At 41.0% G+C, this 17037-nt stretch overlaps 2 protein-coding genes across 3 annotated transcripts; both read left to right on the top strand.

Annotated features, from left to right (window-relative positions):
* Positions 1 to 3080: 3080 nt before the first annotated feature.
* LOC129601612 (uncharacterized) lies at positions 3081 to 7624 on the top strand. Its single transcript, XM_055500475.1, has 10 exons — positions 3081 to 3576; positions 3733 to 4321; positions 4415 to 4631; positions 4741 to 5005; positions 5172 to 5444; positions 5716 to 5904; positions 6142 to 6344; positions 6405 to 6488; positions 6665 to 6829; positions 7128 to 7624. Exons 1-10 carry the CDS (start codon positions 3211 to 3213, stop codon positions 7345 to 7347), a joined length of 2571 nt encoding a protein of 856 aa, XP_055356450.1. The 5' UTR covers positions 3081 to 3210; the 3' UTR covers positions 7348 to 7624.
* Positions 7625 to 8860: 1236 nt separating this feature from the next.
* Positions 8861 to 16749, top strand: LOC129602728 (atrial natriuretic peptide receptor 2-like). Of its 2 annotated transcripts, none has more exons than XR_008692435.1 (14): positions 8861 to 9839; positions 10078 to 10212; positions 10503 to 10808; positions 11173 to 11298; positions 11435 to 11526; positions 11788 to 11926; positions 12366 to 12901; positions 13227 to 13593; positions 13733 to 13901; positions 14680 to 14835; positions 15455 to 15822; positions 15894 to 15946; positions 16200 to 16249; positions 16354 to 16413. XR_008692435.1 is itself a non-coding variant. In XM_055501848.1 (14 exons), the coding sequence occupies exons 1-14, from the start codon at positions 9281 to 9283 to the stop codon at positions 16512 to 16514; spliced, it is 3213 nt and encodes a 1070-aa protein (XP_055357823.1). In that variant the 5' UTR covers positions 8861 to 9280; the 3' UTR covers positions 16515 to 16749. The 2 variants fall into 2 exon arrangements, 1 of the variants encoding a protein (XP_055357823.1); XM_055501848.1 differs by having other exon boundaries at positions 15894 to 15942; positions 16354 to 16749.
* Positions 16750 to 17037: the final 288 nt, after the last annotated feature.

The raw sequence follows: 17037 nt of genomic DNA on the forward strand, positions 1-17037 counted from the left end.
TCAAGAAATTTTAAGAAGAAGTTTCAGTAATCTACGGCCAGCGACTCAGCGTGAACGTTGGTGCTCTCCCAAGAGTCCATGACTTGAAAGACCGAAATACCGAAGACTTGAGCGGCTTTCGCACCAACCGCCACGGGAAACGCTGTTCGACTTTTTGAGCGGTTCCATTGACTCTATTAGCTTGTTAAGTCCGTTGGCTTCACAGGTTTTAGTACCGTTTTACACAGTTCTGTTCTGTGGATGAAGCTTCGCTGCTGATATAATAATTTGATGTCAAGTTATCATTTTTTAATATTCTCCCATTTAACTTTCAGCCTTATTTCTATCTAAAACCATTCTGCTGTTGGTGGCAACTTGCGATTGTCCTTCCCATCGTGAGATGACTGGGATCTAGGGAAACGGCACAGCACCAGTGCGCAGGAGGATTTTCAGCCAATGCCCAGGGTACAAACTCGCAGTGAAACTGGGACCTGGTCACCTTCAACGTTAACATTATCTTCAATTTACTTACTTACTTATTACTTACAGTTACAATTAACAATTTTTCTTTGTGCTCCTAATTCGTGGTGTAAAGGTGGCAGACTTTTTTTAAATTTCGTTAAAAATTACATGAGTACTCGAGCACTGAGTACTCGTATGTACTCTGTTTAGTTTGCTATGATTGTGACGAGTCAGAAGCGCAGTGTCACAGAGACTGGGTGATACGTTGCATCTCTGTGGCAATGTCGAAAATCTTTAAAATTTAAAACTAGTAAATTGTTGACAGTTGTTGAATTGCAGATTCTGCTCCTTTGATTTCACTTCTCTTCAGCCACCATGTCTCCTGAGAGCCCGCTTTACGACGACCTGAATGCTTACTTGCATGACTGCAGAAACCTAAGCACTACTGCATTGTTTGTACGGGTTAGGAAGATCGCTGACAAGCTGCGCGTTGGCCGTTGGCAAAGTGTGGATGATGTTGCGCAGTCAGTGGAAAGTGTTTGGGAGATTCTGGAATCGCGGCATAATGGCGCGCTGCCCGATGAAATGCGACATTTGCTCAATGCCGTTCTCCATGTGGAGTTTTTCCGCTATAATTCTTTACAGTACACCAAGGTTTTAAATGACATTCTGGTAAGTAGCCGTGATGCCAAGCTTCTGCAGTTTTGCGCTTCGTAATTTGTTTTCATGAGTAGCGGTAACGAAAGGGATCGACTAGTTAAAGACGACCAAAATTGTGAATACAATTCAGAATTATTTGAAACAGTGTAAATTTTCAGAAGCGGAAAATGTGGTTAACGCTTTTTGTTTGTCTTTTTTCATACTGGCTGTGCTGCGTTTTGCAGCTTGTATAAGCAGCATAATGTGCACGTACTACGAGTAGAAAATGGCATATCTTGAACCGTGTCATCTTGTAGGACCATAACCGAACAATTCGGGACACAGCACGAGATGTTCTCCCATCTAGAGGACCAGTTAAGCTGAATTTTGATGGCGAGATCGAGAAATCACACAGTGTTCCACAGCATAAGCTACTCATTGACACGGTGAACTTGGACGACGAACGGTTCCTTCTCTCTCCGTTGACAACGGCACTCGATGCATTGCTTGAGATTTTCGACGAGGAAGGATCCTGGAAGATTTCCCTCAGCAATTGTAGATTGAATGCCATGGACTTTGCCATCGAAGCCGTGCAGTTACTGGTGCACATCAGTTTATGTTTCCAACTTCATCGAATGGTACGAACAGCGGTCATATTGCGGAATTAACTGCGCTGTAGTCATTAGGTGGACGTTTTACGATTGCTTTCAGTATCACGATGCCTTGGTGCCGGCTAAATTAGCGTATACCTTGGCCTCGTCGATGGAACCATTCCCAGTGCGACCGTTGGGAGCCACTGTGACCGGATATCTGATGTGCCTGCTTCCAGCTCGGCTCTATGATACAGCTATCCAAGTCCTTGACGGTATTCCAGAATTTATTCGTCGGGATCTGAATTGGCAGGAGCTCTATCCCCTTGAACACACTCTCCTCTTGGCACAGGGAGCATGGTTTACGTTGCTCAAAAAGCAGGTGAATGCTCCATACTATTTTTGTTTTTCGTCTGTGTGCACAACTCGGGCGTGGCATATGTGGACTGTGGTATGGTGTGTCTAGGCTGTTCATCTAGGGCAGGCGCTCGATGCAATAAAAATTCGTGCGACGTCGCCCATTCCTCAGGAAGGAGATAGCTGCCTGATCAAGGCGATTTATCTTCGCCTTATAGCCAATTTATGCCATTTATTTCCAAGTCTGGATAGCGATGATAAGAAATGCTTGGCCAAATTTCTTCCGCAAAATGTGTCGCCATTTTGGCTCTTGGACGAGGCGAAAAATCAGATTTCCATTCAATATTCTGAAGGTAGCAAGCAGTCTACAGAATAGTAGACGACTAAGCAATAAAATTCATCATTCTGTGATTATTTGCTCTTCATTTGGGTTTTAGGTTCAAGTGGCGGATGGGCTGGATTAGCACGATTATACCGTAAAATCGAGCATTTCGACATCATTGAGAATATCTCCAAGTTGTATCTTGCGGTCGGTGCTCCTGGTGAGGCGAATGCCTACGTTACTTATGGACTTGCACTTGCAAAACGGGAATTCTCGTGCCGATGGTAAGGACTAATTGTCAGGTGGTATTTCACTAATTGTGACAGATGATATTGACCTGATTGTGAGTTTTGTTTGAAATTTTCTGACGATGCGAGGAAGTTCAACTTCGAATTCAGCGTGATATGTACATGATATCTTAGCGTGATGTGGTATTTTCGCGATCATATGTAAGCTGCAGCTTGTGTCATTATGTGTTATAAATTTTGCCTACTCTTACAAGTAAGATTCAATGAAAATTTAACTACATGTTTAAATAAAATTAAAACTTGTGTACGAAGGTCCTTTTGCTTGTTGTTAGGATTCTGGTGTTTCTTGACCTTCAAGCTCGTTGTTATCATCACAACGAAACGAGCAAGTACTATCAGAAGTTTCAAACGGCTGTACTGGAGATGGATAGGATAATCCTCGGCGAAAACATCCCCGTTGCGTCAATTTTAAAACAGAGAATATCGACAAGTGGTAACTGCAGTCAAACGGCACAGGTCGACGATCTTGCTGAGGCTTTGGGACGGATAGCTGTTACCGAAAATTCCAACCACATCAAACCAGTGGAAGATATCAGCATGCAGAGCTCACAGAATGAAGATGAAGAATGGGCCATGGCTAAGCATGTCGCCAAGTTTCCGCCTCTGGATCATCCTCATAAAAAAAGAACAACTGTGTAACTGCAAATTGTGCATTGATTTGGATCTTCATGGTGCACTGATGAAGACGATCTTCCTGCGGTTTTCGGCTTTAAAGGGTGCAAAGACTCGGGAAACGATGTTAAAGCGAGCTTGCGAAACATATAACGTTCTTAATCGGAGACGGATTGTTCTTCTGCCGTTCACTTATACTCCGAAAAATGCTTCCGACCTTTCGAAAAGTGCTTCCGATCAGATAGCGGGGCCCCTGGAAGTTCCATTTTTCCGGATTCGCTTCAATCATGTTGCGTACAGCTACCTGGTAAAACTAAGTGTTTAGTCGTTCGATACTTCCCAGTTTATTTTGTTTTATTTCTCTTTGGTTTTTTAAATATTTATTTAAAACTGCATTCGGTTAGATAAACGTATCATAATTTGTGATAATAGAATAGATGTCGTAATAATCAGCTTGCTACAGGCTTTTCGTCCATCGTCCACTTTCCAAGAAGCCCTCGATAAATTGACAGAGAAGTTTTCAGATTTTGCTATTATTTATCCGGATGTTGTGGCGCAAAGCGGTTATCTTCATGTACTGCACACAATTTTGAAAGAAGTGCTAAAGACCGGAAGAACAAGCGCTGAAGGTGCTAAAGACCTGAAAGATACTCTTTACTCTCTGTCTGGCTGGGAATCATCTCCGACGTCTAGTGAAACCAGCACGAACCAGGGAATTATCAATGATGCATTAACCTCCGCCGTGTCCGGCTCGATGAAATTTACCGGACCAGCAACCCCAGAACGGAAGCCAAAGAATGCAGCAGCACTGATTATGGAGAAACGGAAAGTGGATGGAGCGGGCAATAAGGAATCGCGGCACCGCCGTCGCGTTGTTGCGGACGATGAACCGGCAATCCCCAGTGATTTAGCCCAGCAAGCGGAAGAAGGAAAACGGATGATTGCGAATCGACGGATGACCATGTTGCGCGATACGGTTCACCTTGCCGAGAAAACAGAAGTTTCCATCTCTTATTCTTTACCGATGGTCCCCTCTCATTCATTGCAGCAGGGTATGTTACTGGCGATGAGGCGATGTCTAGTTTTGGGCTTTGTTGTCTGCTTTCGTTTTTTTGAACTTAAGTATTATGACGTTTTCTTTTTAGGCACAATCCAGCACATCTTGGATCTGCTTGACTACCAGATCTCTCAAATGGTAGACTTCCCGTTGTTTCCCTATTTTCGGAAATGTGCTCTGCTTCGATTATTGTTCAGTGAATCATCATGCACAGCAGATAATCTTGCTAAATACTCTGCTGCCGGAATTGGTCAAAAAACTCAAAGCCTAAGCCATCAGCGGTCAACGTCTTATGGGAAAATGAGGTACATACAAATGACCTTGTGTATGGCATTGTAATTTTTAATGTCTGAAAGTTTATGCTTGTTGTTGCTGTATTATAGCGGGTATGGTAATTGGAAGTGTTTTTTTCAGCATCTCTTTCGATAATTTGGATAGCCGTTGCACTTTGACGAAACAGGATATTGACGAGTGGAACCCTATTTCGCGTTTGCCTACTGTTATGACCGACAGTTTACCGGAAAACTGGGTCGTTTGTGCGATTTCTCTGGTGACCAAAGAGACTTTACCGCTGTTTGGGGCCAGTCCATCCGACGTACTATACATTGTCGTTACACGCTGGGAGAAAGGGCTTCCGGCTATCACAATGCGAATTCCTGTGAGATCAAAAACGAACAAAGTATGATTTCCTTCGTTGTAATGTTCTGCACTTGTTGCGGATTGAAAAATAATTTTTTCTTTCATGTTGGGTGCGTCAAATTGTGGTGGCCGTTGTTTACTATTCAGCTAACTGCTTTTATTTAAAAATTATGCCAGTATTTATGCGTGGTCGTTCGCTGTTGTAGACAGTCGAAAGCCTGCAGGAGATCCACAAGAAAGCCAACCGTAATCAGCTTCATCACGCGGGTGCTAGGGATTATTGGAATACCCGTTTGCAGCTTAACGACGATGTGGCCCAGGTTACGGAAAGTATGGAAAACAATCTTGGCTATGCCCGCGCTTTGTTTCTAACGGCTCCGGCAGACAAAACGGTGGACGAGGCGTTGAAAGGGCGAATGAGAAGCCTCAGAAGTCTAGCTACGAAAAACAGCATTGAATTCAATGCGCCATTTGTACGGGTATGTGATACCAACTTAATAGTATTTTCCACGTTCCCAGATAAATGTTTTATCGTGTAATAATAATGCTGCATCCATATCATTAATTTATTATTGAAAATTGATTGTAATAACTGAAAAAAATGGTTTAGTATTTAATAACAATTTTGCTCGGTTGGTGTGTTCAATGACAGATTTGTGTTTGCTGCCAGCTTACAAATTGATTTGCAGTAAGTTGTCCGATGAAAATGTGCATTTCTTCCTGGTATTTGAAAGCGTCTTGGTCTTTTAGTTGATCGCCTTGGCCGGGTTGTACCTTTCCAAAAACGAACTTGAGAAGTTCGCTGTTGATTTGTTTGGCTATGACAAGGAACGAGAGTGGGAAGTGAAGACCATTGTAAAGTTTGTGCTGAACAAGCCCGTCGTTACTGGTTCCGACATCTGCTACGAGCGCCATCCAGTGGTTTTAATACCTGACAATGTTAGTGCTATACCCAGTGTACAGGAAACGTGAACAGTTCGCTGCTACATTTTGACAGCATTTTTATGGTAGCATTCCCAGTACTTACGATATGGGGCCTTCGATAACATTGTTTCTGTATACCTAGACGCTGTTTTGTGAGAAATTCGCATAAAATGCATATAAATTGGCGCTCTTTAAATCATTTTCTTTGTAAACAGTTGATTCTTGTTTACTTCAAATTTGCTTTGGTTGTAGAATGCCTTCAATTTGCCGTGGGAATCAATGCCCATTTTGCGGAACCACCCAGTATCACGCATGCCATCTGTGGCGACATTGAACAGTCACTTGGACAGATATAGGCGAGTGCTGAACACGGATAATGGATTTTACATTCTGAATCCAACTGCCGATCTTATGGAAATGCAGAAGCGTTTTGAAAAATTTTTTGAAAATGAAAGGTCAGAAGCCACTCTCGAAGGTCATGTTTGGAAAAGCTGTACACATTTCGGGGTTTGCAGGTTGAACACATGGGAAGGGGTCAGCGGAAAGGTTCCCAGTAAAGAAACCATTGCTGCAGCACTGAGTCAGCGGGAATTGATTGTGTAAGTTCGTGTGTGGCGTAGCATGCGAAAAAAATACGTTGCAGCACTGTCACTGGAACTTGTATCCTTTCAAGGCTAGTAACTGTTTTCGAAAACTACCTTCGTTTTGGAATGTGCTCGTAACCCGTTCGTATAAAGATTTTAACATAAGAAAATGTAATCTTTTATTTTTGCAGGTATATGGGCCATGGATCGGGCGATGGAATATTTAGTTCGCATTTGTATTCTGCGCGTGACATCAGCGCGAATATGTTTTTAATCGGTTGTTCGAGTGTTCGTCTACAGCATGGACCTATGATGGACGGCACGGCCTTCTTCAACAGATGTCTGATGACCGGAAGGTAAGCTTAGAACTTGTGGGAGAAAATAATTAACGAAAGTTAATATTTACTGCAGATACAATTTTTCTTACTAAATAAAAACATCCGATATTATGACAATCTTTTTGCCGGTTTAGATGTACTCGTGCGTAAGTACCGGTATTTATCCAATTGTTGATTGTGCTTTCGGTCCCATTATTTTTGACATTGTATTACATTATTATGATGTGGATAGAAAAGGGATAATAACTCTTCAATCCCTAGACGAGAGCGTGTGTAGTGAAATGTGTTGAAGGAAATTATCAAGAAATATTTTTAGTCGATGCATTCTGGGAAACCTATGGATGGTGACTAGTGGATGCATCGATAGTATGATGTCTAGTCTGTTGACGGACCTCCTAAGTGTTTCGGATAAAGCAGAGGAAAAGAAAGGCGAAAAATGGTTTCAGGCCTTGCTGGCCATCTGTCGTGAACGAACGCGCAGCAATTTCCTTGTTGGGGCGGCACCTGTTGTGATTGGGCTCCCGATGGTTTATTAGCAAAAAGCCATATGATTGAGGCATCTTGGATCTCTATTTCGTGGTTGGCATTCGTTGTTTTTGCCTGGTTTGCCATTTGTAATAGCCGCTCCGCTTTGCTGATGAGATATTACTTTGTTGACAAAGTTCATTTTGTCTTTACCGAGAATTTTTTTTCATCGTTTGACTTGTTATTAATTCCACCTTGAATTGTTGACTGTTGCGGCGATTTTTGCCTACGTAAATGGTGGAAAGTTGTAAAATTTATTCGTCAACAAATGAAACTTGTTTGCAGTGGCGATATCCCGTAAGCGAGGCTTGCAGTTTTGTTCTACCAAGTAATAGAAGTCGTACTCCGAATGTTCGCACCCAGAAACATTAACGTCCAGGTCATTAACGAAAACGGCACTGTGAGGTGTGTGAAACATGCAAAACGATGTCAGACATTAATGTGTTAATTATTACACAGACGTTAATGCTGTCTACGATGTAGCGCGGTCGGGCATAACTGGATACTACGAGCGCCGAGTACAGTATCAATGCAGCGTATCAAATTTTTGGATCATGCACTCCATACAAATAAATACTATGACGTTACTAGATGCAAACAAATTAATAGCTTCTGTGGTCTGCAGGACACTTCCGTGTTGCACTTCCAAAGGTGTCTTGATGCAGAGCCTGGGAGCGGTCAGCGCCACTAATCCTCCCGAAGGGCAAGTAATACCGGGAAGTGTCGCTTCCGGTAGGGCTAATGGTGACACGGAGTCATGGTATGGTCTAACGTTTTTCTAAAATCTGATGCATCTGCGAAAAGGCGGCGAGTACACGATAACATTGTCCCGCTCTCTACAGAAGGTAATGATTTCAAGGATATTCACGAAATATTGAACTGATGATATAATTAGAATTGCTTTATTATCGATATTTCACTACCTCTTAAATCTTAGTATTTAACTGACGATTTCACAGAATGCTACAACGATAAATTTTGCTGATCGGTGGATAAGACCTTCGACACAGTCACACAATTAAGTGCCTGCGTTTAAGCAACGGACCAAACATTTTTCTGATCATAGACATGAGTACAGAATTTAACTGCAAGGTTCAATAATTATACCTAAAACGTCCACTGATGAAAATTTTTAATTATGCAGACATCATGACAAATACGCACAGCAGCTAATTATATTGACAATTTGTATTATCATTCGTCTTCATATATAGGGATGTCTTTTGTAAACATCCAGAGCAGCATGTGAGTCTAAAAGCGCCTACTTGGCATACTTCCGGTTAATGTCATTAATGTAGCGCGCGTGCAGGACCTGGTGCAACTTGTGACGTGCAAAGACCAACTGAAGATCGACGCATCACAAAATACTATACGTTTTTGCCAACCGTAACACGTGCCTGTGTTACACAGACGAAAACGGGAAGAAGGAAATTACAGCGATATTAGCGGTATGATCAGACTTATAAGACATCGCTCCCACTGCGCTCCCTAATGAAGAAGTTGTTTTTCCGGAAATGTGCTACATCTATGCATATAGTCTATATACGACTCTTTGAAACGAACGTCTTGGGTGTGCGAAGGATTTCAAATGTACATAATCTGTATAGGAGAAAATCCGCGCCGCGATGTGTTAATTTAATTTGCTTATCCATTTCCGTTATACTAAAAGGCCATCGTGTGCGCATTATTGTAATCAGCGCGAAATGTTTGAAAGAAAAGTGCTTTAATGCCAAATGGGTATCTTATGTATTATTAAGGAAAATGTGCTTACTGTGCTTGCCCCGCAGCTTGCAACATCCGAACGAGTATATGTATGAAGTATGCGTTTTTCCATCTGTATCCTCTCCGTGCTATTATGGGCATCACGCAAGCGCGGTATACTTACAGAAAATCTTACAATTTAATTTTTAAGCTCGCATTAAATTTAAATAAAAAACTGGTATAATGGCATTTCTGTGGATTATTATTTTCTGTACTTTGCCCAGTTTCGCCGCATTGCAAAGTCCCAACGTGACTGTAATCAATGCCGCCATTATCCTGCCGCAGACCAACTCCAGTTTTTTACCCTTTGATTACGACAAACTAACGCCGGCGTTCAATCTAGCCTTTGCCAAAGCGGAGCAGATGTACAATGTGCGCTTTAAGCGGTATTTAGGATTGTATCCGTATTCCTGTCAGGATAGTCAGGCGCTGGGTCAAGCGGTCACGGCACTGCAGCAAAATCCCATTCAGGTGTTTTTCGGACCGGCATGTTACGATGATCTAGCGGCTGTTAGTAAGCTGGGATCGTTCTATAATATTACCGTGGTGTCAGGCGGCGGCAGCTATGCGGAATCCTTATCGACGTATCCGTATACGACGCGTATAGCGTATAATATGATTGACCAGTGGTCACTGTTTCTTATGATGTGCGCGCAGTACAACTGGCAAAATATTGCGGTAGTATACGATGCTGATCGGGATAGTAGTACAAGTGGAGGAATCTACCAGAAAAATGGAGACGGTACGTCGTAATTATTTCCAAAAATATTATCGGCGAAAGACTTGCAGTTGCAATTTTTTAGCGGGTACAGATGCCAGTTATTGATAATTATTGCAACGGTAACTGGTAGCGTTTATATGACCTGTCCAGTTATGTACGGCTACAACGATTTATAAATTGCACCCTTAACAGAAATCAGGCGCAGGGTATACTGCATTTATGCAATTAACAAATTTGTAGTTTGGATGCACATTTCTAGGGCTGATGCGTTTGCTCAAGAGCAAAAATCTCAAGCCTACGGAAATTGTTAACTCATTCCAGAGAAGTGCAAATGCTCCTGTCGATCCGTCTAAATTAGATAAAATGCTGAGTGAAGGCAGTAAAAGTGCCAGAGGTACGATACGGAAAATATACAAGCGCTTTATACTTACGCAAAAACTTTTTTTCGCATGGTACTCTTGGTTTTCCGAAAACATCTTGCTTTCATGTAATAAATAAATAATATTCTTTTGAAATCAAATCGCTTGCGCAATAAATATTCTTTGGAAATGTTACAAAAAAGCGATTAATTACACAAAGGTGCATAGAATTATCAGTCTCTGAAGGAAATGCATGCCTACTTAAAATTTACAAAGCACCAATAGAAATCTGATTAGCACAGTTTTGAATTCCGTTGCTCCGCAGTCATGGTTTTCCTGACCGACTACCTCAAGCTCCGCTCCTACATGATTCAAGCCAAACGACGGGGGATGTGCAATGGGGATTATGCTTTCTTTGCCGCCGATGTTCTGAGGAACAGCATCCTAAATACCAACAGATCGTGGATTATGAATGATACCTATGATACTGAAGCCGAAGCGGCGTTTCAGTGTCTGTTTGTCGTCGCTCTACGGGATACGAGAAAGGATGTCTCGTATCAGATATTCCGCCAAGAGTTATCCAAATACAACAACGCGAAACAATACGGATCCACCGATATCAGCGTGGATTATATCCTTTTTTTCACAAATGCAGTATATACGTCATTCACAGGGAAATAAAATCAATTAAGTTTTCGAAATTTTGCAAATAATGGTTACAATAAGTTTTTAGAAATATATAGGAAATATTCTAATACGTTTCTTAACGTAATATTGTAGCCGATAGTGAACTTATATGTGGTTGGAAAAACATTAAGTATTTTTAGCGTTTACGTTTCATTTTTCATTGAAGAGATATCGAAAACAGACCACTAACCAGTAAGAGCTCTTGATATGTGCATTTGATAATATTATAGATATATTTATGTATTTGATATGCACAAGACATAATTAACCAAACGCAAGGTTTCCTTCATTCGTTCGTATCGGTGCACATTATCAAGGAACGTTCTATGATTCTGTAATGATGTATGCAGTGGCTGCCAACGAGACGTTAGAGGATGGAAATGACATCACTGCCGCCAACATCAAACTCAAACTGATCAACAAAACATTTAGCGGTAAGTGGCAAACAACAACAATTATTATCATGTAGCACTCTAAAAAGCGATTTTATAATTACAAATTATAACGATGCGCTCCTGTAACCGCATTTTAACAGCTGCATGAAAATTCAAAAATTTTGTGCTCGGTTAGGATCACACGGAGTTGTGCGCCTAGGTCCTTCGACCGATCGAGTAGCAGATTACCAAATCTTGCAACTTCGCAGCAACGAAACCGAATTCAAGGTGGGAAGTTGTGATACATAGTTCACATTTGACAATATTAATGGAGAAGTGGAAATTTTATCATGTTGTACAGCAATACTGTACTGAAGCGATGAATTGTCCATTCATTTTTTTCATACATAGAAATTAAATATTGAGTAGGTAATAAATGTAATTCATGTATGTCATACAGTGAGCAACGCATTTGAACCTGCCGGTGTTGGTTCAAAAAAAAGCTAACCGCAGTTTGAACATATTATTTTATGTTATTGGATCTTTTAGCCATTTGCGGAAGTGCGAGCCGAATACGGGCAATATACGGAAATACGGCCAGTACTATGGTTAAATCGTGCTAATCAACCTCCACAAAATAAGCCTCCTTGTGGCTTTGATGGATATGATCCCGAATGCGTGGCAGCCGGTGCGTAGGTGTAAATGGAACAGTTACTTAATTATTACAATTAGATACAATGTATTAAGGGTGGAGTATACAGGAAAGGAAGTGTGTACCGCAATCCGCATCTAACTATATAAGCCGTATATAAAAATGTCTGCATGTGTGTGGAGTACGATGTACGATTACTACGAGTTTCGTAATTAAGTACTAAATTACCATCATCGTACATAAACGCAGGTGAAAAATGGTAGCCACTGGCAATCCATTTAACAATCTTATTATTACCTAAATGAATTTTCAATTACGTTTGTCCGTAAAAATTGTTAATTTTGCCATAACATGAATATATGATGGTGCGTCTTTAGCTAATTTATACGAAAGTACTTTTCATATGCGCAGAAATTTACGAAACTAATACGATAGATGATAATTGCTGTACACCCAAATCAGTTTCTTGATATAGCCCGAACAACATTGGCGGCTGGCCTGGGTGGAGCCCTGGGGTTTCTCCTGGTATTCGGTGTAATTTCCGCTTTGGTCTACCGGAAAATCAAACTCAAGATGGAGCTAAATGATATGAACTGGGTGGTACTGCATAGCGAAATAACCTTGCAGAAGACAAGAAAGACCAAGAGTATCATGTCGACCGCTACGGAAAGCGTTGTGTCGCTAACGACCAGCGGAAAATCAGCGAAATCCATTTTCCATCCCATGCTGAATTTTGCTAAGTCCACGCCGACGGGACTGAACAACGGCGCTAACACGATGATTACCGAATCTATTATGCAGACCAGCGTGGCAATGGTGACCTTTCGCAATACACCGGCTATACTGCGACCGTGTGAACATGCCAGAATCGAATTAACCGAGAGGATCCGTAGTGAAGTGCGCATTGTCAAATCCATGAGCAATGAAAACGTGGCGAAATTCTTAGGAGCGTGTATTGAACCGACACATACGGCGGTATTAATGGAATACTGCTCCCGTGGTAATTTGCATGTAAGCCAACGACTTATGCATGCTAACGTAACACCAAAAAATCACCTACCGACAATCATTAGATTGATTAGAACATACCATATTTAGAAAACCTCATTATATTAACTTTTTTTAAATTTTGTAGCAAATACCTGTCTTCATAAATATACTTATTAAACTTTGTTAGCTGCTTTTACTCGCCTAAAATGTTCACAACAAACTAGCGCAATTACAAAAATGATGTTGCTTATGTATATATACATACGTGCAAGAAGAAGTAAGTAAAGTGAATGTTACATCAAAAAAGTATTTTGCAGACATGCACACTAGAGGTTTTGCTATGCAGGATGTTCTTCATAATGATACACTTAATCTGGAATGGATATTCCGAATCTCCTTCCTAACTGACATCGTCCAAGGTCTAACATACATCCACAATACCGTATTAGAACATCATGGACGTTTAACTTCTCGGTGCTGTTTCATTGATAAACGATTCCTCCTGAAGATCTCCGATTACGGTTTGCCGTCATTCTACAATGCCGGTCGCCAGTTGGGGTCCGCTGACCTTTTATGGACAGCTCCGGAACTGCTGCGAGCCAAGGACCACGTGACACCGACCCAAGAAGCCGACATTTTCAGTATCGGTATAATACTGCAGGAGATCATTCTGCGAGAAAGTCCGTACTTCCAGACCAACATGATTCCCGACGGTTGGTATCAGGGAACATACATAGTATACCGATCAACACGTTGCACGTGCATATGTATAAATTGATTAGTCAAGTCATCGGTCACTATGAACGCCAACTAATCCGGCACTCTATAACCTACCTTTTGGTTCATTTATAGACATTGTCTGGCATTTAATTGCCCGTGAAAATCCCCCGTTTCGCCCGCTTGTTGACGATCCGTTTTGTAATCCGGAACTGATTACCATCATGCAGACATGCTGGGCGGAAAATCCGCTGGATCGACCACGACTCGGTCAATTACGGGCATCCATAAAAACGTTGGCCAGGTGGGATGTTAGAAAACAGCAAGAAAGCGCAATTATTCGGTTTCTACTTTAATCACGATCACTGAAACTATCACGATCACCCTGGTCTTTATTGTAACTAACCATAAATGCTTCCGTACACGCCGGTATGTGTAAACGTACCATGTAATACGGCAGTGTGCACAGTAGCTGTATCGTATTGTTGATCAGTGGATTTATGAAGTTAAGTAAAGTTATCAAAAATTATGCATGTAAATGAATACTTATTTTGAATAAATTAGCAAGAAAGATTGAGCTCTCAGTTTGTACCATTAGGCCTTTTTATATGTAGACAAGCCAGAAAAAGTTTAATTTGCTGTGCGAGTCACATTTAATGCTGACTCTGAACCAGGTCCCGTAAAAGCGTCTTTCTATTTGATTTTATTAGTTTTGATTAAAATAATTTATGAAATTTGGTATTTCACCGATGCTTTTTTGCTTTTCATTGCTTGCAAACTTTTGGAGCAGGACGGACTATCTAGTGTAAAGCAGTCTGCACAATGCGAATTGCTGAAAGTGATCGATAAAACGCCACTTATTATGATGGAAAAGCGTTGCTTTACTTTTTTATTTTAAGAACTAAAGTTGGAAATAAATGGTGTTAATGTCAAATTAAAAAAAGTCTTTTGATGTGAACGTATTCCCATTTCCTGTTAACCCAAACAAAATTGTTTAATTTTTTAAGCGATATCGATGGTAACGTTGCATGAGACGCACAAAGTGACGTTTGTAATTTTATTAATTTCAAAATTATTGCTAGGCTGTTTGGTATTGAGCGGAATAGCATAATCGATACACTACTGGAAAGAATGGAGCAACACACGCAAAATTTGGAGAATTTAGTTGCGGAAAAGACCACAGAGCTCTTGGACGAAAAAAAGAAAACCGATCATCTGTTGTACTCGATTCTTCCAAAGTAAGCACTCATCCCATCAGCCCTGACAACTTTGCTGTCGCACATATATCTGAGTTCTGAGCCATAGATAGAGTAGCAAGCAAAAAACTTATTGTTTGCAAATTCTAATCCTATAATTAGTGCTCATATATTCACTATAATGATTCAATGATTCACCCTAATTAATGCTCTCACCGGTTTTTCCTTAATGGATACTGCTTTGCCATATGTAAACAGCGGTATCTTTGTGCATCGTCGGAAAGGTTTTCGATTCAATTTACTGTTTAATTTCCTTAATCACGTTTACTTTCTCAGCATTTCACAGTAAAAGTATTTAATTACTAGAGCCTTCTTAATATACTGTATTGTGAGAACTGCTAGCATTTTCTCCGTGGTTAACGCTTTGAAAATGTAGCGGGAATGCTGTTAATGCGGTAAACTTACTTATATATATAGATATTGATAAACGCCACTATGAGATTCCAGTTGTACTGGCTACATAATTATGGAATATTACTTGGTCTCCAACTCTGCACATATATTATAAGAGATTATTTGTTAAAACTGAAAAAGGTTAAAATTAGGGTGTCTATTTACTCATCTCGTAATGTTGATGCGTAAAACTGCTTCGTTTGGATAGAGCTGTCGCCGAGCAATTAAAACGCGGACAACATGTTCTGCCGGAAAGCTTCGAGAGTGTTACTCTTTATTTCGGAGATATTGTCGAATTCACCACAATTGCCAGCTGCAGCGGCCCCCTGGATATGGTCAACTTCATGAATGACCTTTACAGTCAGTTTGACGAAATTATCGCGGCGTACGATGCCTATAAAGTGGAAACTATCGGCGATTGTTATCTGATTGCCTCTGGATTGCCGAACCGCAACGGTCTCAACCATGCAGTGGAAGTTGCACGAATTGCTTTTCAGTTACGAGAAGCCATTACGACCTTTACCATACGGCATTTACCGGAAAGACGAGTACAACTACGAATAGGGCTAAATTCCGGTATGGTGACCTTTACATGCATGCATACCGACAACTCCGGATGTTTTATGCCAGAATAATTATTTTTATAGGACCATGTGTTGCCGGTGTCGTGGGGTTTGCCACGCCTCGATACTGTCTGTGAGTAAGAAAATTAATTAAAACTGGAAAGTTGATATGACGTATACGGAGCAGCCACATTTTCACTCAACAAAAGAATCCATCAACGCTAACGTTAATTAAAACTCACCATAACGTACGCGAAATCGCATCGCATTCAGGCTAACAAATATAATATTTAAGTACAGTTTTTCAATGTTTAAATTTCGCTCAGAAAGGCATGCCAAGCTTTTAGTAATTTTACATTTGTACTTGAGGAAAAGCGTTGCTGTTGGCAGGTTCGGTGATACGGTTAATGTTGCTTCGAGGATGGAATCGACAGGAGAGCGTAAGTGAAGTGCTTACCAGTGACAAAATTCCAAATGTCCCAATGACTACAGAGACTCCTGATGCGTTGTTCACAGTATTTTAATTAGTTTCGCTTTATTTTAGCAATGAAGATTCAAATAACTCAAGCAACAGAAGGAATTTTAAAGAAGTTTCAGTCCTTTATTGTGGAATGTCGGGGAGATATTTCCGTAAAAGGAAAGGGAGTTATGCGCACTTTCTGGTTAATTGGTGAGAATAAGGCACTATTCCATGCAGTAATGTGACGTTTGAGTAATGCAGAATTTATTAAGACACCTAACGGGCGGCCACCTCGCGGGAGGCGGCCAACTGGCAGGCGGGATCTCTGCAAATATTCAATTCTAAATACTACCGCCTACGAGCAAGCTGTAAATGTCGGTTGGGCGCAGTTGGGCGCATATTTATAACATACACCTGACTCTAAATCCCACCTCCTACGAGCTGGCAGTAAGTGTTAGTTGGGCGCAGTTGGGCGCATACTTATAACACACACTTGACTCTTATTGCTACCTCCTACGAGTTGGCAGTAAGTGTTGGTTGGGCGCAGTTGGGCGCATACTTATAACACACACCTGATTTTTAATACTATTTCCTACGAGCTGATAATAAGTGTTGGTTGTGTGCAGTGGAACGAATATTTTAAAATTTAAACATCTTAATTTTAACTTAGTATTACCAAACATCAGCTGACTTTCGGTTTGTGTAATCGGTATAATTCCCGACCACGATAGCATAATACAACTGTTCTTTTCGGTAAGGTCGTTTTGT

Source organism: Paramacrobiotus metropolitanus, unplaced genomic scaffold (genome assembly GCF_019649055.1).
Source record: "Paramacrobiotus metropolitanus isolate TYO unplaced genomic scaffold, Prichtersi_v1.0 Parri_scaffold0000004, whole genome shotgun sequence".
In the NCBI taxonomy this organism is placed as follows: Eukaryota; Metazoa; Tardigrada; class Eutardigrada; order Parachela; family Macrobiotidae; genus Paramacrobiotus; species Paramacrobiotus metropolitanus.